The sequence below is a fragment of the Ursus maritimus genome, unplaced genomic scaffold, assembly GCF_017311325.1.
Source record: "Ursus maritimus isolate PB19 unplaced genomic scaffold, ASM1731132v1 scaffold_33, whole genome shotgun sequence".
NCBI lineage: Eukaryota > Metazoa > Chordata > Mammalia > Carnivora > Ursidae > Ursus > Ursus maritimus.
The window spans coordinates 11290507-11313202 of NW_024425897.1; the positions used below are offsets into that span (position 1 = coordinate 11290507).

At 40.3% G+C, this 22696-nt stretch overlaps 1 protein-coding gene across 6 annotated transcripts in view; it reads right to left on the reverse strand.

Annotated features, from left to right (window-relative positions):
- PRR14L (proline rich 14 like) overlaps window positions 1-22696 on the reverse strand; it is a 54947-nt gene that overhangs the window by 24879 nt on the left and 7372 nt on the right. For 3 of the 6 annotated variants that reach the window (XM_040619767.1, XM_040619768.1, XM_040619766.1), the window contains 2 exons: window positions 21831-22356; window positions 9312-9384 (listed from right to left, as the gene is read on the reverse strand). In XM_040619767.1, coding sequence (XP_040475701.1) covers window positions 9312-9384; window positions 21831-22304 — 547 coding nt within the window. In that variant the 5' untranslated portion in view covers window positions 22305-22356. The remainder of the gene's footprint in view (window positions 1-9311; window positions 9385-21830; window positions 22357-22696) is intronic. The other 3 variants (XM_040619770.1, XM_040619771.1, XM_040619769.1) reach the window with 1 other exon arrangement.

Genomic DNA, 22696 nt, shown 5'->3' on the forward strand with positions numbered 1-22696 from the left:
TACGTAAAAGAGAAAACTGTGTAAGATGAATATTAGATTTGAACTGAATTACTTACAGTAATTGCTTCCCTACAAGACTAGTCATGAGCTGGTAATTATGAAGCTGAGTGACAGATACATGTGGGTTTAGTATACTCTTCACTTTTCAATAAATTAAAAAATTCCTATTATGAAACATTAAAAAACAAAAAACCTTTGTAAGTGGAATGTAAATACAATTCATAAAGAAGTTTTACTGTACAGTGTCTCTGAAATCTAGGTGAAAGATGCAGTATAAAGAAGTTCCCCAAACTTGTTAACCTACAAAAAAGTTTTTCAACCTTACTTTCTTTTTAGAAAACAGTTATACTCATACATGTGCATATGTGTATATGTATATTTGCATGCACACAAACATATAACAAAATACGAGCACTAAACTGATAAAGCTAAATGCGAATCAACCGAAAGATCTAATTCTCACTAGAATGTACCTCCATGAGAGTAAGGATCATGTGTGTCTTGGTCTCTCCCTTTCCCTACTGCCCAGCATAATACCCAGTACCAAACAGCACTCAATAAATCTGTGGAATAAATGAATAGTTAGGTCAAATCCACTAATGCTATCAATAGTGTCTTCCTAGAGCTTCCCTACCCATTTCTCAACTGGTACTGAGAGCAATTCTGAGAGAAAGAACAGCAACTCTGAAGGCAGTTGGGCTCTGTGATCTTACTTACCTCTCTGAGTTTCAGTTTCCTCCTTTGAAAAAGAGGGTACGAAGTACACTTACCTCAGTGCTACTTTGAGGATTAAATTAAATAATACATGTAAAACACCACCTGGTACAGTGCCTGCCATTTAAAGAAAAAGTGCTTTTCCTTTGTTCTGCTTTCTTTCTTATCTTACTGGACCTGAGAACAGTTAAAATGATAAACTTAATAACTATGCTAGGACAGGGCACAGAGTTTAAAAATACCGGGAGTCAACGAATACTAGATGGATAAATGCATACTGGATTCCGCAAGCTTGCACAGATTCCAATTTTTGACATAAGGCAGCCTTGAAATCCTAATGCCCCACACAGTATTTATCTTTCTGAAACTAGGCTTACTTTCCACATCATAGCAGACAACTCTACCCTATTCATGAATTTCTAAGTGCATTTACCCCAAATGGTTTAGTGTATCTCTTCACCGGACACTATGGCATTAAGCCATTCATGTAAATTCTGGGCCTTTCCACACTGGTCCAGCATCATCCTAGCTGAATCCTTCATTTTATCTGCTCAGGAAAACTGCAAAACTCTTCACCCACCCCCAAACGGTTCACTGTGCAAGGCACTTAAGGCAAGATTCTACCTCGGAGCCCTTACCTGCTAGAAGAACACCTGTTCTCAACTTAGTTGAGAATCTTAGGGAGGAGGCAGGAAACAGTCATTTCCCAGATGGTGTAACGCTGAAGGCTGGGTGGGAAACAGGGGTTGTGCACAGCTTGAAAGCAAAACGATACTCTACCTACTCTTTTACTTGGTTATAGTCAACCACATTGACTTGGAAATCTCAAAGAATTTTAAAGGAGAGTTTGAGGCAGTTACGTTTATTAGAAAGTTTTCTAAAGGCTATGGAACACTGACCCAGTCCCTTCTGTAACATGGGGAGAAAGATGGTACCCACTTTGCAGGACTTGTAAAGATGAGTTAATACATATGCTCTTAGAAGTGCCAGAGTCCACACTTGGTTAGGGCTAGCCACTCCTTTGGGTTCCCACTCCCTTGCACAGTATCTCGATCAAAACCTCTGTGATATTGTTTCTCAAGTATTTGTTTAATATATCACCTCTGTGAGACTGGAGCTATTTGAGGGCAGAAACAGGATCTTAATGTGTGGACTGAGTACCCAACACTGACCTTGGCACATAGCAGGTACATAATAGATGTGGTCTGAATGAAGAATGAGAAGGTTAGAGAAGTTGTTCAAAGTATTAGGTACACTCCATCCAGCAACTCCACTTCTGGGTATATATCTAAAGGAAATGAAATCACTATTCTGAAAAGATATCTGCGCCCCCATGTTCATTCCAGCATTATTTACGGTGGGTGAGACAAGGGAACAACTGTTAAGTATCCACCGATGAATGAATGGATAAAGAAAATGTGGCATATTAAAAAAAAAAAGCATTTAGCTATACTGGAGGGTAAAACATGTATTCTGTGAGGTACAGGCCCATTTTTAGAAGCACAGGCATCTCATGACCTCAGCAGAAGGCCCTAGATTTGTCATTTTATAATAACCATTTAAAAGGTGCTATGTTTGCAGAAACTGACAAACTAATCCTAAAACTCAAATGAAAATGCAAGGGGCACATAACAGCCAACATGATCTTGAAAAAGAATAAAGCTGGTAGACTCATACTTTCTGATTTCAAAAACAAAGTTGCAGTAATGGAGACAGTGTGGCACTGACACAGGATGGATTTAATAAAGAGCAAGGAAATTAGAACTGAGAATCCAGAAAGAAACCCTAACATTTATAGTCGGTCAACTGATTTTTGACAAAGGGACCAAGAAGAACAGCTTTTCAACAAATGGTGCTGGGACAACTGGATATCCACCTGCAAATGAATACATCTGGACCCTGTCTCACATCATACAAAAATATTAACTCAAAGTAGATCAGAGACCTAAATGTAAGAGCTGAAACTATAAAACTCCTAGAAGAAAACACAAGAGTAAACCTACACGATTGTGATAATGATTTCTTAGCTAAGATATTGAAACACAGTGATAAAAAGAAGACTGGTAAGTTGGACTTCATTAAAACTAAAATCTTGGGGCACCTGGGTGGCTCAGTCGGATAAGCGTCAACACTTTTTTTTTTTTTTTTAATTTTATTTATTTATTTAAGAGAGAGAGAAAGAGAGCAAGCCTGGGGAGGGGGGAGGAACAGAGGGAGAAGCAGACTCCCTGCTGAGCAGGGACCCTGATGCCGGGCTTGATCCCAGGACCTGGAGATCATGACCTGAGCCGAAGGCAGACGCTTAACTGACTGAGCCACCCAGGCACCTGAATGAATAAAAAATCTTAAAAAAAAAGGGAGGGAGAACTGAAAATTTAAGTCCACACAAAACCCATACACAAATGCTGATAACAACATGATTAATAATAGCCCCAAAGTGGAAAAAACCCGAATGTCCATCAGATAAATGGATACAATGGAATATTATTCAGCCATAAACATGAATGAAGTACTTATATATGCTAGATGAAGGATGAACTTTAAAAATCTTTATGCCAAGTGAAAGCAGTCATAAAATACCAGGTCTCATTTATATAAATGTCCAGAATGGCAAATCTATAGAGACAAAAGCAGATTAGTGGCTGGAAGAGGTTGCGGGTAAGGAAGAACAGAATGAAGAATGAATGCTAATGAATACAAACAAGGTTTCTTTAAGGAGTGATGAAAATTAAATTAGGGTTATGGTTTGTTCTGTAAGTACAGAAGAAAACCACTGAACTGTATACTGTACTTTTTAAAAAATATTTTATTTATTTGACAGAGAGAGCACAAGTAGGCAGAGCAGTAGACAGAAGGAGAAACAGGTCTCTGCTGAGCAGAGAGCCTGATGTGGGGCTCGATCCCAGGACCCTGGGATCATGACCTGAGCCAAAGGCAGCTGCTTAACCGACTGAGCCACTCGGGCACCCCATGAACTGTATACTTTAAATGGGTGAACTTTATAGTATGTAAATTATATCTCAATAAAATTGTTTTTAAAAAAGTGCTTACACTCCAATTATAATACAAGTAACATCAGAAAACTTTAAAGACTCTTTTTTGGTGTTATTTCCATATAACCGTCACTGGGGACAGACATGCTGGAGGTTGTCAAGGATTCAATAGCATTTCTGTCAAAACCTTTTTCAGAATCAAAAAATTAAGTGGCTAATTGCACTACTGGGTATTTACTCCAAAGATACAGACGTAGTGAAGAGAAGGGCCATATGCACCCCAATGTTCATAGCAGCAATGTCCACAATAGCTAAATCGTGGAAGGAGCCGAGATGCCCTTCAACAGATGACTGGATTAAGAAGTTGTGGTCCATATATACAATGGAATATTACTCAGCTATCAGAAAGAACGAGTTCTCAACATTTGCTACAACATGGATGGCACTGGAGGAGATAATGCTAAGTGAAATAAGTCAAGCAGAGAAAGACAACTATCATATGATTTCTCTCATCTATGGAACATAAGAACTAGGATGATCGGTAGGGGAAGAAAGGGATAAAGAAAGGGGGGGTAATCAGAAGGGGGAATGAAACATGAGAGACTATGGACTATGAGAAACAAACTGAGGACTTCAGAGGGGAGGGGGGTGGGGGAATGGAATAGACCGGTGATGGGTAGTAAGGAGGGCACGTATTGCATGGTGCACTGGGTGTTATACACAACTAATGAATCATCGAGCCTTACATCGGAAACCGGGGATGTACTGCATGGTGACTAACATAATATAATAAAAAATCATTTAAAAAAAAAAATTAAGTGGCTAGACTGTGGACACTAAACATGACATCCGTTTTGGCTTATCCTACATCTCGTCCTCAGAAAGACGTGCAATGGGTTAGCAACATTGTAATGTCTTATAAAAGGAAGCTCTCCTGTGTGGGAGCTCACGAAGACTACCTACAGGGAGGAGGACAGCACACAACCCTACAAGCTACTGTCACCTCCTCAGCTTCCCTGACCACTGAACATCTGGCTTTCCAAACTACAAATGAATTAACAATGAAAAAGGATTCAACTCCTTAACTGGAACTCCCACATACTGCCGGTTCCAAAGGGTACGACCATTCTGGAAAACTGGGAGTTCCTTGTAAAATAAACACACTTTCCAAATGACCCAGCTGTGTCATGCCAAGGTATTTGTCCAGGTGAAATGACAACTCACGTTCACACAAAACCTTGTACACAAGCGTTCATTGTAGCTTTACGCATAATTGCCAAAAGTGGAAACTCAAATTTCCCTCAAATGGGAAATAAACAAGCTGTGATACAACCAGACAACCGGATACTCTTCAGCAAGAAGAAGCATGGAGTATTGATACCCACAGTTGTATGGATGAAACTACAGGGACAGAAAAAAGATCAGTGGCTGCTAATGGCTGAGGCTGGCAGGAGGGACGCAGTACAAAAGAAGCCTGTGAGAAATCACTGGGGTGATGGAAATGTTCTTTATCTTGACTGTGGTGATAGTTACACAACTGCTTTTGTCAAAACTTACAGGGCTGTACACATACACAAAAGGGTGAATTTTAGTGTAGATAAGTTATACCTTAATTTTTAAAAAAGATTTATTTATTTATTTGACAAAAGTGAGAGAGCACAAGCAGGGAGAGCGGCAGAGGGAGAGGGAGAAGCAGGCTCCCCGCTGAGCAGGGAGCCCAATGCAGGGCTTGATCCCAGGACCCTGGGATCATGACTTGAACCGAAGGTAGAAACTTAAACGACTGAGCCACTCAGGGGCCCCTGTACCTTAATTTAAAAAAGGTTAAAAAAAAAAAATTCAGTTCCCAAAATGTCTACACTTCTTTCATGTTGTCTATTAAATGGGTGTGGTACTGGCTGATTTTTCAACTTTTCTCCCCCTAAAATGTAAATTACAGGACAATGACATAAATAGGGAATATAAGCAGGAGATATTCTTTCCAAATTGTATATATTTAAAAAATAATCAATAAACTCCAAGAATCTAGATGCATATAAAGCATAAGGAGTTTATTGATGGGGTTCTTTCCATCCACTTATAATGTTTAATTTATTCGTATGACAGACATAGAGGGCTTTAAAAGATTGTTTCAACTCTAATTCTTCTAAATAATTCAAACTATCTAGTTCCAAAAATTATATAAGGTATCTTTTCCCTCCTTGACCGCTTTCACTTCTGCCTCAAAATGTATTTCCTCAAATGCTCTTCCAATTTCTTGTGACTCCTACTTCAGAGAATTCCTAAATAAGCCTTCACAGAGATTGCTACTGTGGGAATTAAGTCAGAACCTTCCCAAACCAAGCCAGTTACAGGGAACTTGGGGAAAAACAAACCACAACGGAAACAGACAAAAAAAAACTTGACAATGTCAGTTCTATAAAATATTAAACAGAATTATGGTGAAAAAGCCACATTAGAAAAGCCACAATAGGGGCGCCTGGGTGGCACAGCGGTTAAGCGTCTGCCTTCAGCTCAGGGCGTGATCCCGGCGTTATGGGATCGAGCCCCGCATCAGGCTCCTCCGCTGGGAGCCTGCTTCTTCCTCTCCCACTCCCCCTGCTTGTGTTCCCTCTCTCGCTGGCTGTCTCTCTCTGTCAAATAAATAAATAAAATCTTAAAAAAAAAAAAAAAAGAAAGAAAAAAAAAGAAAAGCCACAATAGTAGAGAGAGGCAGGAGAGTGTCTTACAGGAGGACATCGTCCCTTTGTGAAATGGCCCCTCAACCAACATCCATCACTGCTCCCTCATGCCCACTTGTCACAGGCCGGCCCTACGGCAATCAAGAAGTAAGGAACGACCTGCAAAATAGCATCCTACCAATTAAGGACGACTTTTGGTTAACACAAATGTCCTTTTAAAGCATTAAGCTTGTTCTGATTTCACCTGAGCCACAGCAGACATAACTGTAAAGAACCTAAAAATTCTGACTGTGAATGGGGCATTTATTTAGAGAAGGAAGAACACCGCACCAAGGGGAGAGTGTGGCAGTCTTAGGTTCACATGCTGAACACCTCAGAGCAGGGGACCCAAATTCATTCCTCAGCAAATTTCTAAATTATCACACAGTGCTGACCTTGGAGGTACCCCCATTCAGAATAAGCAAAACTGAATATAAATAAAACTACGTAAGCAATTTGCACAGCATTCAACAGAGCAGACATTTAAAACAAAAGTAGGAAGGGAATACTAGTTTTTATCAGGAAAATCTATGTCTAAAATGTGTGGGACCAGGATCTGGGGCAGAGTGAAAATTCTGCAGCTGGGGCCCCCAGAAAGAGTGTACAACTAAGTTTCCAAGAAACATCATTAATTCTCAATTCTGTAGTAAATGACAGGTTGTCAGACGCTTTACCTTAACCCTGGCAAAGCGAGCTGAGATGCTGGCCACACTATAGAACCGTATGTGCGTCTGTTTAACTGAAATCGTGGTGGCAGCTTGTGTGTTCATTTCTTTCACGTACCTGCCTTCATAGAACCTTCCTGTTTGCCTTGCTATGATTGGTTGGGCGGAGCCTGTTTCCTCATGTGTAACAAAGGGACACCTTGGAAGGCTGTTTGGGGACTGAGTGGAAGAACATATCACAGTCAGGCACCAGGTCACTGCTGCTAAAAACTCTAGTAGAGTTGTTGTTTTCAAGTTCCTCCATCTATAACTGAGAACCTTGCACATGGCTTTGGGGAAAGAAAAATAATTCATTTCCCCAATTTAAGTCATTAAAGAATGGTATTGGCTCAGGAAGAAAAATACCACAAAATAGTTTATCTGAGAATACTTTTCAGAAGAGCTCATCTTATCCACGTCCAATGTAGACCAGATTTTTAGGTGGATAGTAACTAGGTAAGTCTGAAAAGGCAGATTTTCTCATAGAAAATAACTGATTCTCCTGTTTTTGTTTGTTTTTATATTTTTTAAAGATTTTATTTTTTTAAGTAATTGCTATACCCAACGTGGGGCTCGAACCTACAACCCCGAAATCAAGAGTTACATACTCTATCGACCGAGTCAACCAGGCATCATTTTTTTTCCCTTTATCAAGTAATCTCTCTGCCCAACATGGGGCTCAAACTCATGACCCTGAGATCAAGAGTCGCATGCTCTACCAATTGAGCCAGTCAGGCACCCCCTAATTCTTCTGTTAAAAGGTCAGTTCAGTTGTTAAATGAAAGTGTAGTTCAACAAATAGACACTAAACTTGTGCTAAGATGTGGGTGAAAACATATCAAATATACCAAAGACTCAATATAGCAATACCAGAGCCCTGCTGAAAAGATATTTGGGGCGGGGCTGGGGGGGGTGCTAAAATGGTCCCAAGTAAGGCCCTAGGAACTGGGCGAGGCATGTACAAAAGGATATTTCTCATCTTCAGAGTTTTAGTCTACACTGGACAGCCAAGCCTTTGAGCCACAGAGGAAATCTCCAGCAGCAGGAAGCAGGGTGATAAACTGGGACAAGTGCCCTTTCTCATAAGGACAATTTGTGCTTCCTTTTCAGTCTGGGCTGCCAAGAAGCAGAGTCAAATCTGATATTTTATCACAGTAACAGAATGTTCGTATAATTAAACATACTTGCTGTATTTTCCCCTTTTTTGTGGTTTTGATTACTCTATATTTCTAACTTGAATTACATAATATATACACATAGTCCTCTCTAAAGTTACTACCTAAGATTATTTTCAGCCTGGGGAGAAAATCTTGGTTCAGCACTCTCTTTCTTTGGGTCTCAATCAATCAGTCTAAAGGTGATATCTCAGATGCCTATATTTTGAGGAGCAAAACAAAGTAATGGAAATGAAACTGCTTTGACAGTTCTCAAGATGACCTGGAGCAAACACTTTCTCCCATCCCTGCCCAGGGGAATAGGAACAGGATGCACTCCACGGTGCTGAACAGGACTGGGTCAATTCCTCCCCACTCATGTTAACCTTTCCAAAAAGGAAGTTTAGTTTTATAAAATCAAATAAAAGATTTCACATCAATAGGGACTCATTATATAAAAGGGGAGAAGCAAACTACTGTCAAAATTAAGGTACTGCTTGGGGTGGCTGGCTGGCTTAATTGGAAGAGCAGGTGACTCTTGATCTCAGGGCTGTGAGTTTGAGCCCCACATTGGGGGCAGAGTTTACTTAAAAACAAAAAACAGGGGCACGTGGGTGGCTCAGTTGGTTAAGCGGCTGCCTTTGGTTCAGGTCATGATCTCAGGGTCCCCGGATCGAGCCCCACATCGGGCTCCCTGCTCAGCAGCGACTCTGCTTCTCCCTCTGTCCGTCCCCCACCCTCTTGCTTGCTTGAGTGCACTCTCTTTCTCTCTCTCAAAGAAATAAAAAAATTTTTTAAAAAGTTAAAAAAATTAAAACAAAAAACCAAAAACCCCAAGAAAACCTAAGGTACTGCTCAATAATATTAGGTGTCTTCAAGTATGCCAATGGGCAATATCAAGAATTTCTACCATTAAGTCCATCTTGCAAGGCAGGGACTTGCATTCCCAATGCAAAATAGAAACTGTGAACTAAAACACTGTGTGTAGTAAGTGGAAAAAGGAAAAGACTGGAGAAAAATAAATACCTTTGCTCCTCAGACAGTCTTCAGGGAGGCCCGTGCATAAACGTTCTTTGCTTGACTGCATCAGGAGGTCTTCCTGCAGGAAGAAAATCCAGTGGTCAGGGAGAATTCAGAGATACCTGAACTCATGAATGCAAATTACCGTCTGAGAAACTTCTTTATGACTCCTGGAAATTTGCTAGCAGTCACAAGGATTGGCAACTGAAGGAAACCTTAAATTTAAAGAAATAAAATCAATAAAAACTGCCACTTCTCTAGAATTTGAGCTTGAAAAGCCAAGTTTCCTGAGGTCTGGCTAATAACAGAGGCTTAAAATGCTGACGCTATTAAATATCTTCTGAATCAAGAAACACATTGCTGTAACGTAACATTAATTTCACCCGAAAGGAAAATATCACCAAACTGGATGTATCTCAATCCTCAACCATCCTAGAGGTCATGTATGCATTTTCTTCCCAAACTTCTTAGAAGGGCTAGTTTTTCTTTTCATCTCCCTTCACTGGAGGGAGAGCATGCAAAGGAGAACACCATCACTGACAACCAGCTTTTTCCTACAGAAGAAATTCAGAAAAATGGGAAGGGTCAGTAGCAGAATGTGCATGTCATGGCAGCAAATGGCTTCAAGCCCCACGAGGGAAGGTCTACCAGCTAGGAGACACTGACAGAACTAAGATCGCTGCTTATGCTAAGCTCTCCTTCTAAGTCACCTCTCTTCCTCTGCCCTAAAATTTAAGGGTTTTTTTTCACACTAATTTAATTGGTAAGTGAAAGATACTGACATGGTACGCATCTAAATCCACAGATAGTGGTAATATTACTATAACTTTCAATAATTTTTAGAGCACTTCAAACAAACTCAAAGCTAGTAGAAGCCATTTGGACCCTAAGCAAAGTTCTGTGGTGGAAACAGAACCCAGGATGGGGAGGAAAGATAAAAGCAGTGGCAAGAACAGGTGGATACAGGCAGAAATAAAACATTATCATTGGAACTGAGAGCATGGACTATCATATGTGAAGCAGGACTATTTTTTCATTTCCTTAGTGTGGAATACTTTTGCAAAGCATGAACTTAAAAACAAGTTATCTTCCAGATAATTTATGGTAACACTACCACGTTTGACAAAGAAGTATGAGTTCTAGCATGATGCCAGACCAAATTTATTTGCAAAGGAGGAGAAGAGAAAGCTCTTACTTACCATAAAACAAATGATGGAATTAGAAAATCACCACTGGGAGACCATCACAGTAATGATCTCAACCAACAATCATCAATGGATGTTAAAACTAGTGGTTAAAAGTGTGAATGAGAAACAGAAATATTTACATGGTCTCAAAAGTATCTCTTCACAAGATATTTAAAAATTCCATCAGGGTAAATAGTAACTTCGCAGTGGAGAAAGCTAGCAGACCCCACTGGAACCAATGATGGACTTCACCTCCCAGGAATGAAGCACCCCAAAGCCACGTGCCTCCTGAGAGGATGGACCAAGAAGGACCAGCATCACTTCGGTGGGATTCCTGCTGCCAAAATGCATAATCAGAATCTAATCTGAGAAAACATCAGACAAGTCCAAATTGAGGGAAATTCTGCAAAATAAGTGGCCTGTATTCTTCACAAGTGTCAAGGTCATGGGCTGAGGAACTGTACCATGTTATAGGAGACTAAAGAGACATGCCAACTGAATGCCCCAAGTGATCCTAGATTTTTCTTAGACCAAAAAAAAAAAACCATTTTCTTTTGCTACAAAAGACATCAGTGCAACAATTGGTCAAATTCAAATATAGTCTGTAGATTAAATAAAAATACTTGGATCAGGGGCACCCGGGTGGCTCAGTCGTTAAGCGTCTGCCTTCAGCTCAGGGCGTGATCCCAGGCTCCTGGGATCCACCCCCGCATCAGGCTCCCTGATCCGCCAGGGGCCTGCTTCCTCCTCTCCCACTCCCCCTGTTTGTGTTCCCTCTCTCACTGGCTGTCTCTCTCTGTGTTAAATAAATAAATAAAATCTTAAAAAAAAAAAAAACTTGGATCAGTGTTAATTGCTTAATTTTGATCAACATACTGTGGGCATGTATCAGAATGTCTTTGTTTGCTAGTAAATACACACTGTAATATTTGGGCATCATGTCTGCAACTATACTCTGAAATCATTCAGAAAAAAAAAAAAAAGCAAATGTGGTAAAATGTTAACACGAGGAATTTGCATGAAGGGTATATGGGAATTCTTTGTACTAGTTGTGCAAGTTTTCAGTCTCGAATTATTTAAAATAAGTAGTTACAGAAACATCTTTATTTGTAGTTACATTTGATCCTTTCTCCAAAATGATACTTCTCTTGCTGTTCCAGTTCTCAGGCTGAATGTTTGGGGTGTGACATTAGATGCTATTTAGAATTATTTTTTCAGGTTAATACTTTATGGAAAACACAGAGTGCTGGAGTAAAAGATTATGGGATGAAGAGTCAGACAGGGCTCTGTTCCAACTGCAGGACTCCTACCTACTAGCTATATATATATATAGCACTAAGAACAAGCTTAAAGTGGCTGTAAGAATAAATGGGGACCACAGTAACAGCTAGCAAGACACCCTGTCAGCACTGGGTGTTCCATGAACAGAAGCTCCTATCATCCATTAGACCTTAGACACTTGTTATCCCTTTCTGTGAGAAAAGCCAAATAGAACTATCACCAACAACAGATCCTAGGATGTCATCTGGAGTGACTAAGCTTTTCTGGGCCTGCAAAGTAAGAGCTGAGCTCAGGTCAGCAATACATAGGTTCGATATAGTTCCTTCAGAATGAACTGTGATGAGCTTGTACAACTAACCATACTGACTCCTGCCCCTGGAGGGGCTGCTGGAATTTTAGTTTTGCTCCACCTGCTGCTCTAAGGTTCTTAGCTGGAGGACTCAAAATACCCTGGTGGAGTGCCAAGCCAGCTGCTTCAGCCAAGTCCCCTTCTTCTTGGTTAGTCATTATTTGTAATAGGGAAGGAGAGAAGCAGAAGCTAGGAGTAAGTGATTCCCCTCTCCCTCTGCCTTGCTGACGTCTCTTAAAAAGTTCTGAGTTAAGAACCTTAAGATGGTTGAAGGCCCTATAAAGTCTGAAGTCTCAAATATGATTAGAAATTGACTGGGTTGAAAAGAAAACAGAGTGTGAGGCTGAGGTCGGATGTGAGACCCCTCCCCCCCAAACACCATAGTGGTGGGTAATCTCCATATCAGGTGGGAACTCTACCAAGTGTGGGCCTTTAGTGCAGATGACAGAACAGAAGAGCCCACCTGTAAGCAGTGGACATGTAGCATCATGATCCTGTCATTCCCCCAACCCTCTCAAGGTCAGCTAATCATATAATAAACATTTGTAGAAATTTACCAATTTCCTTTTCCTATAATATTATATAGGCTAAATGTTCTTTCAGGACTTTTAGAGGTAGAGTCCTAAATATTTTCTCTTCCACCTAGATTCTGCAAAATCTATTTTGAATGAATCAACTTCCAAGATGAAAGTTCACATGGATCCTTCTTTCACCATCAAGTGAGATAAGTACTATGGTTTATAATACTCTATTAGCTGTATAAAGTAAGAAATGTCACAGAACAGTACAAACTCATTTTTCAAATCGACAGCAAACAGATTCTCTGCCTTGCACATCCAATATACCATCCTCCTGGAAGTGCTTGGACTCAAAATCAACTCTTGATACTTCAAAGTTGTGGCAGATTTTAGAAAGGTCTTGAAAAGTCATTCTTACTGTTCATCTGTAATCTTATATCCTATTAAAAGTTGTATGTCCTGGAAAGGATGCAATTCTCTGATTCAGTCGTGTGAGACTAGTTTGAGTAGGAGAACAACACAAATATCTAAAGGAAGGAAATGAATATATGTCAGGCTCTTCAGCTTTCATATGCAGGGTAAATTACAAGCTCCTCGGGGCCTGATTTATCTCTGAGCTGTGCGCCTCGCTCGTAACCAGACTCCACTGAACTCCAAACTTGAACTTCCTGAGCTGGAGGAGGAGGCAGATGAGTAAGGAAGGGCAGTGACCACCCCATCTTCAGACGGGACTGTCTATACACTGAAGTGTGCAATGACGGGGCAACAATATGGAGCAAGTGAGAGTCTTCCTACTACCTGGCATTTGTGGAAATAGCCATGATTATGTTCACAGTGAAGAAGACTCTGAAAATAAAAGACACCTTCGTGTCTCTAGATGGATCTTTCAGTTTCCTACCCCTGCATATTTAGAAAGGAACAGCTGTAGAACAGTAACTTTAAATCATCCTTACAGAGCTTAAAATGTATTTCGATTCAGGGAAACAACTGCTGACTTTAAATAAGGTACTGATCACCTTAGTGGGAAAGGCATTTGATAACAATCACCGCCCCCCCCCCCAATGATTACCTGAGAACTGCTGTAAAAATTAGGAGAAAGTTCTATCTTAGTCTCAGCAATATGCCACTGGTGCTTTGGGCAGTTTTCTGTCACTTTTAAAAACGTGAGATGTCAAAGGGCAAACAATCGCTGTGGGGCAACAGCACCCTGGCAGACCTGGAGAACAGGTTATGGCCACCAGTTTCACTAATAACAGCATGAAGTTCAGATTTTTTCCACCCTTAGAGCACCGAAAGTGAGTTCTCTCCACCAAGACATCCTTTCAAGCAATAGCAAGCTCCTATACTCTACCGCAAATTTCCTGTAGGATCACAGACTCTTAGGGTAAGAAGTAAATAAGCTTAATGGGCATTTAGTTGAATAGGCTTTCATTTAAGTGAAGTCACACAAATTGCACAAGATTGGGTCTGATGAACATGCCATTAAGATAGCTTCAAATATCTGTCAAAAATGTTGACTGACTCTTCGTGTGTACAACAGATAACACACAAATCAGAACTTTTTCTGTGTCTATGTTGAGCACAAATAAAGTATCATATCCTCGAACCAAAGCTTTTATAGCATATTCAATCCAGGCACATCAACCACTATGAGAGGGGGGAAAAAAAGTAAAATATATAAAAACTTAAACACCCTACAGCTTATATCTAAGGACCAGGAAAAAACAAAAGAAGGGGGAAAAAAACCCCACCACACACTGTATAAAGAGTTTCCAATGATAAATCATATACATGGAATATCACATACCCATCTCTTTCTTATTCTTAAATAACACCAGGGTTGTCCACATCCTGGCTGGTAACCTCTGCGTGTACCAGAGTTGTCGACCTTTGTCCTACAAGTGAGTTCAGAACTGAATTCTTTCTTTCACCATTCAGTCTGGCTCTTGCAGCTGTCCCCGCCACTGAGCCTGTTCTGATACTGTCCCCTCCTTCCTTTTTGCCTTTCTTCTCTCTTCCTAACAGAGTGGTTTCCTGATCAAAGCATCAAATTATTAGTTACAAGCTTTTATGCCTTTTTGACACAATCATAAGGCAGGAAAGAATTATTTTTTGCTGGTTTTCCTTTTCACGATTCAAGTATTTCATGGTTAAAATATTTACATTTTTTAAGTGGATCTTTAAAAAAATGTTAAGTGCAGTCACAAAAGGACAAAGACTATAATTCCACTTAGATGAGGTCCCGAGAGTGGACAGACAGAAAGGAGAATGATGGTAGTCAGAGACTGGGGAGATGGTGTTATGGGGAGTTAGCATTTAATAGGTACAGAATTCCAGCTTGGGAAGACGAAAACAGTTCTGCAGATGGACGCTGTTGATGGTTATACAACAATGTGAATGTGCTTAATGCCACTGAACTGTACATTAACAAATGATTAAAATGGTAAATTTTACATTATGTGCATTTACCACAAAAAAAAGCAAAAAAAAGTTAACACATTTAAAAATAAGTTGCCTCATAAAATAACACATATTTTGTTTTTTCTGTTAACAACAACAAAAACCTATAATGACTTGAAATGAGATTAAGCAAGTGAATGAATTAAACAAGTGAATTAAAACCAGTTTAGGCTTCATCAGAAACCATGATATAGGAAAGTGCAAACGTCTAAAAATGAGCGCAGTCCTTCTTCTTGAACTAGGAAATTCACCAAGCAAACTGGACTCTGTTGAATTCATTCGATGCATGACCTGGAAGCCTCGGTGGCTGTCTTTCACAATTACAGCAAGTTCTTATTGCTGGAGCCAGGTTCTGAAGTCACTACCTTTCCTGTCGTGATGGATTTTGGTCCAGAGGGAACAGAGAGGAGTGGAAGTAGTAATCTTTGAGTACTACTGTGCCACAAACCTAAGGCGGTGGCCAACTGGGCCTCTTTGCTGGTTTGAGATGAGGAACAGCTGAAGGAAGGAAAAGAACTTTGTGGAACGCTGCTAAAGGCTATTAGAAATAAATCACAGAACCTTGGGATGGGAAAAGAACAGTTCTCCGGTTGCATGTCCAAACTAGAACCCCCTCTGCTATATTCCTGTCATTCAGTCATTCAGCCTCTTCATAAACATGACTTCCCCACACAAACTAACCCATTTCTAAACTGGCCTAGATGTGAAAAAGTACCTTTCCTATTGACTTAAATTCTGTCCCCCTCAAGCAAGAAGGGTTTTCTTGGTTGTTTTTACTGTTTAAAACTTTTAAATGTTTTAAACAATTGACTTAGAGGTAATTTCTCTCAGATGTATAAAAAAATAGTTTGCCAATGAATCATGGAACACTACATCAAAAGCTAATGATGTACTTACTGTATAGTGAATAATATATTATATTTTTTTTAAAATAAAGTTTGCAAAGACTGTTCAAAAAATTTTCTGTAGTCTTCATCCAGCTTCCCTTAGTATTACTATATTACACATAACCACCAAATAGTTATCAAGACAGTAAACTACTATTAATAATAATACTAACTACAGAATTTACTCAAATCTTATTAATGGCTTCCTAAAGTCCTTTTTCAGGACCTGGATCCAATTCAGGCTCCCATGATCCATTTAGTCATCACATCTCCTTAAGTTCTCCCTTAAACTGAGATAGTTCTTCAGATATTCATCTTTTGTAACTTTGACACTTTTGAAAAGAAAGTCCCTCGATTTGGGTTTGATGTTTCATCAGTAGATTCTGGTTATGCATTCTGGGGGCAGGAATTTCACAGAAGTGATGCTGGTTCTTGGTGGATCCTCTCAGGAGGTACATGGCTTTGCGGGGGGGTGGGGGGGGGCTCATTCCTGTGGAGGTGAACTTCTAACACTTGGTTCGGGTAGGGTCTGTCAGGTTTCTCCACTGTGATTATTTTCTCCTTTGTATACCTTGTAACGATTCTATTACTGGCTAATTACTAAGTATCTTATAGGGGAGCTATTTGGAGACAATGTAAATATTTGTTCCTCACTTAAACTTTAAGCCACTAGTTTTAACATCCACTGAGGATTCTTGCTTGAGATGATTATTACTGTGATGGTTGCCAAATGGAGATTTATTTCCATGATTCCTTTTATATTTATGAATTAGAATTAAGAGCTTTCTTTTTTCAAGTTATTTATTCAATTATTTTATATCAGCATGGGCTCATGATACCTGCTTTATTCTATGGGTTATAATTCATTATCATTATTTAAGTTCAAACAGTACCAGTCTCAGCCACTGGGAGTCCTTTCAAGTTGGCTCCTGTGTCCTTTTGTTATGTCTCCTAATTTTCTGAGCAATTAACCATAAATTGTTCCAAGCTCATCCTGTGCCAGCCTCCAAAACATTTCCCCAAAAAGGCTTGGTTCCTTTAATTGGAAAATGTTATTCAGAAACCAAGAACTGGGTGCTCACTGTTATGAATGAAGTGTCACTGCCTCTAGACCCGACCTCACATACCCATATAGTATACATTTCTGTAGCTATCTACGTATATTAAAAACTGGAAGTTCATACTGATAACTTCAATTCTAGTTCCACACCACAGGGTTCATTCTAGCCCTCAACCCACCCCCATCTATAATTTAGTTGTTAGTGAGAAACCTGGCTCACTCTCATTATCCACAATATTTACCTATTTGCTCAATCCTAGAACACACATAAAGCAGTTTAGGAATTGCTAAGCCACACCCCTGTGAAAAATAAATTTACTAAAGTTTGGGGTGGCTCAGTTAGTTGAGTGTCTGACTCTTGATTTCGGCTCAGGTAAGGAGATCGAGCTCCACACTGGGCTCTGCGCTGGGCATGAAGCCTGCTTAAGATTCTCTCTTTCTCCCTCTCACTCTGTCCCCCCTTCCCTGCTCTTTCTCAAAAAGAAAAAAAAAAGCTTTGGGTTTATTGGATAGACTTAAAAGTATATAGTCAAAATACTGTTTCCCAAAGGTACTTGGCTTACTTTTCTTCTTCATCTCCCCCCTTAGTGTGGTTTCATTATTCATTTGTAATACAGTTAAGAGTCACTGTTAGAATCTTTATTCAATTCTGGGTTCCTCTCACATTCTGGTTGTCTAATTATTTTTCAAGTACAGACTCAGAAATATACAAAAAGATGTACTCAGAGAAGTGTCACTTCCTTCTGTTCCTTCTATCCCATTCCCACTTTCTCTACCCTGCTCCCACTTCTTATGGGTAACCAAACCCATTCATTTCTGGTTTATCTTTCCTATGTGTACGCATGTGTGTTTTATACAAACAAGCAGATATTTGTATACTTATCTCCCCTTCTTTCTTGAATGAAAGAGGGTATACAACAGATGTTTACTTGCCCTCTCCTGCAGAAGACAGTTAACATAGCAGGCCTGTTACCCTTAGAAAGGCCTGCTTGCAAGGGTGGCCTTGGCTCATGTGGGAACTTAGATTTTGGGAAAGTTCCCAACATTCCCTAATGGTAAGAGCGGCTTGGTGCACCCATATAATAATGGGGTTTATGTTGAACACCTGCTTTTCTTCTGGAAGTGTGGAATTTTGGTATGTGCCAGGCAGAGGATGCCCATGGGACCAGACCCCAGTAAAAACTCTGGGTTCTAAAAAGCTTCCATGGTAGACCACATTTCACATATGTTGTCACAGTTTGTTCCTGGAGAAGGCTGTGTGTGTGTGTGTGTGTGTGTGTGTGTGTGTGTGTGACTACGGTGGGAGAGGACTCTTGAAAGCCAGCACCTGATATCTTCTGGACTTTGCACCATGCTTCCCCACTCATTGCTTTATATCCTTTGTTACAATTAATCTTTGCTACAAATATGACCATGCGCTGAGTCCTGTGAGTTACAGTGAATCCCCAAACCTGGAGGTGGTCTTGGGGAGCCATGACACACCTGGAAATCACTCCATATCGGTACGTGGAGATCCTCAATTCTTTATTACAGGTGCATAGTGCTCCACGTATGGATGTACCATATACATACTACAGTTTATTCAACCTTTCTCCTACATGTGGACATTTAGGTTGCTTCCAACATTTTGCAATGCTGCAAATAGTAACTTTGGGTATATGTATTTCTATAATTTGCAGGTATATATTCAGGGTAGATTCCAAGAAATGAGAGTGCTAGGTCAACAGGTCAGAGCATATGCTTTCTGGTTAGGTGCAGCCAAATTCCTCTTCTGAAAGTTTGTATCAGTATGCATTCCCACCAGCAATGAGTGAGAACACCTTTTTCCTCACAGCCTTGCCAATCAGATATGTTGCCATAATTTTCTATTTTCTCCAATCTAATAGGTAAAAAAGTGGTATTTCGACTGTTTAAAATTACATTTCTCTAATTATAAGTGAGGTTGACCATCTCTTCATGTGTTTAAGAACACACACACGAACACACACACACACACACACACACAGAAATGAATCATCTATTCAAGTCCTTCCTTGATTTTTCTATTGGGTTTTCCATTCCCCAATCTAAGAGTTCTTTGTATATTAGTGGGATGCCTGGCTGGCTTGGTCAGTAGAGCATGCGACTCTTGATCTCAGGGTTGTAAATTCAAACCCCACTGGGTGTAGAGATTACTTAAAAATAAAATCTTTAAAATAAGGAAAAGAGTTCTTTATGGCGTGCCTGGTGACTCAGTCGGTCAGGTCAAGATCCCAGGGTCTGGGAAGCAGCCCCGCACTGGGTGCAGGGAGCCTGCTTCTTCCTCTCCCTCTGCCCCTTTCCCTGTTTGTGCACTCTCTCTCTCTCATATAAAATCTTTTTTAAAAAAAGAGAGAGTTCTTTATATATTAGAGAGATAAGTCCTTTACCTGTGATATATATTGCAAAATGTTCTCCTAATTCACCAACTGTGTTCTGTTTGTGCTGTTTTGCCAATCTAGCAAGAATTCTTATCTTGATGTCCAAGGATGTCTGGGCTCTGCAAACCTTCTGAATTAGTAGTTTGCTTTTCTGAGAGATCTGTAGCATTCATTCAGATTTTCAAAGGGTCCTCTGACCTGAGAATGACTGAGCTATCACTATGTCTTCTACAGAGCCTGTGTCCAACAGAACCACTTCTGCTTGATAGCTTTCCAAATTCTTAAAGGCTTGCCTTGATTCTTCTTTCACAGGACACACCCAAGCAACTGGCCTCCAATGGTGTATTTTCAGGTTCTGTCATTAGTGTGAATTCTTTATCATGAACGCATTTCTGGTTTTCTATACTCTTCCTACACATGATACATGTGACACCAGGCTCAGCACATGGAGGAGAGGACAGGATCCACTCTGGCCAGTGACCCCAACACTGACACATTCCTTGCTTTCCCTCTGTCCTCCCCACCCCAGGGGCATCTTGAGCTCATCTGAGTGCTGGGGTGGGGAGAGGGGACTGCGAGTGTGATACTCTAACTACAGACTAACCAACACACAACAGACTACAACTGCTACTTCTCAGTCCAGGTAACACATTTCTGTTAATGTACATTTAAGAGCAAATGGGCTTTTCTTGGTGGCTATCCCACAAAGTCAATTCTAATTGACTAGCTAAAACCTATAGGTCTTTTGTTGCTCCAAAAGTACTTCTGCTTTTTTTTTTTCCCCCCACTTATGAAGTTCACTTTTTGGAACCAAGTAAAAAAGTCTTACATTTATAACTATTAAATTTCATTTTGCTTTACACAATTCAAAATAGTATTTATCTCAGGTGGAGCTGGGAGGGAGAAAGGGACAGTAATTTTCTAGATCGTAGGTTAGGAGGCATATATATGTGTGTATGTATTGTATTATGTACTTCATAATTTATGATATTTTTACTTTATACCAAATATTACATGAAAATTTAAGTAAATTACAGAAAATTTTCATCTTGTTAGACCAAGCCCACCATATCAAGAAGAAAGAAACTTTTAGATCCTGAATCTGTTACCTCACTTATATTTTTAAGGGTAGGTTATCATAGCATAAAACCTGGTATTTTACTTAATTACCGCTATCTAAAGATTCAACTATTCCTAACTATGGTCAATGCATGAAGCCTATTAACAACAATCGATTTTGCCCTGTAACCTGTGTAAACAAAATGACATATTTATAAGGTGGGAAATGGAGCTTAGCCCAGAAAACCCAGGGAATATGAATTTATTTGTGGGTCTAGAGTGGGGGTTGGCAAACTATAGCCCATGGGCCAGTACCTGTGTCTATATAAAAGGTTTACTGATATACAGCCACACTCATTCATGTATTGTCTATGCCTGCTTTCATGCTACAAGGGCAGAGCTGACTAGTTCTGACAGAGACCCTACCGCCTGCAAAGTCTGAAATATTTACTACATGGCCCTGTACAGAAAAAGTTTGCTGAACCCTGGTCTAAGGCACTATCCAGAGGAGAAAGCAAGTTTTCTAGTGTACTTGGCAGGTATATTCCTTTAGGAGTCTGGCTTCCTCAGGCTATCACAGCTCACTAAATCATTAGTCTTGCCTACCTGAACCCTATTATTCTAATTTCACACTTACAGAGAGAGATTTGATTTCCCATGTAGGCTTGCCTACGGGGAGAAGACATACTGACCAGCCAGTGTGACCATTTCTACAAAGTATTAACTCCACTTTTCACTGTGAATTACAGAACTGGCTTTCTGATTTATAGTTTAGTCTCTCATGAAGTGGATTAGCATGGGTCAGTCCTTTGGAGACAATAACCTCCGATACATTAAAAAATAAAAGTCAAGTCTCTGGACCTGCAATGTTAAGGACCAGCTCCCGAAATATGGAGATCCCTCTAGGGTATCCATTCTATGAAGCTCTACCTGGGTCAGCAGAGTCCCTCAGAGATATTTCTGTGACCTGTCCCTCCATCCTATTTGTGATGCTACCAAAACTTAAGGAATGAGTATCCACCATTTCTTAAAATCAGATGCAGAAATATCACATGACTACCAGAAGACTCAACATTCCACATATGGTAGCTGCTTCAGAGAAGTGACACTTTTTCCTTAGATAAGCACTTTCTCTTTTCAAGTGTCTGATGTGACACAAAGGTTTTGAAATATCATCAAAAGAAAGTTAACATCAAACTCAACATTTTGGAAATGTTTCAAGAACAAATCATAAGCTACCTGTCAGCATCTGTACTTTGTCATGTGAAGTGTTACTATGGAAAGCTGTCATTCACACTCATCTGAATTGAGATCTCACGTCTTACCTGACTTGGGCTGATCTTTTCTCCAGCAGCTGTGGAATGTTGATGTGGGTCTTCCTTTGCTCCCTCATAGGGGTCTCTTACAATTTCCGCCTGGTCCCCTTGATCTCTGAAGACCTTTAGCTCCATGCTCTTGGTTTTCTCTTCCCTATCCAAGATCCCCGAAGCCACAGAACCTCCTGCTGTGGAGTCCACCAGCCCACACCGCCCAGGCTCACCCCCATGATCCAAGGTGCCAGAAGTTTCTTCACAACAACTTTTCGCACGAGTCCTCTGCAGCTCCAAGGGCACTGCCCTACTCTGACTTATGAGAGAGCTTGAGACTCCGGGTTTTACATCTGGAATCACACTTGGCTCAGGGTCAGCATGAAGCTCTTTGGAGACACTCACAGGGAGTTCAGAGTATAATTCCTGTACCCCGGCAGACATGGAGGAATCAAGTGGAACTGGCTGAGTCTCTACTCCGGATGACAGCATTAGGGCAGATGGAAGATTATGGAGTCAAGTCTTTTACATCAAATGGTTCACCCTGACACAAATCAAAGGAAGGGATAAAAGTTTAAAACCTTGCAGGGTAGAAGAAAGCTGTTTCAGCTAAAACTGGCTAAAATAAGGACAATAAAAAATTTCTACCTCAAATGCTGACAACATCTGGCACCAAAACATCCTCCTTAAAGACTGTGACTTAGTGGAAAAATACATACCTTAAACCTTTAATAGACATCTGTCTAATCTCAATTCAAATACTGCCTTATGGGGCACCTGGGTGGCACAGCGGTTAAGCGTGTGCCTTCGGCTCAGGGAGTGATCCCGGCGTTCTGGGATCGAGCCCCACGTCAGGCTCCTCAGCTATGAGCCTGCTTCTTCCT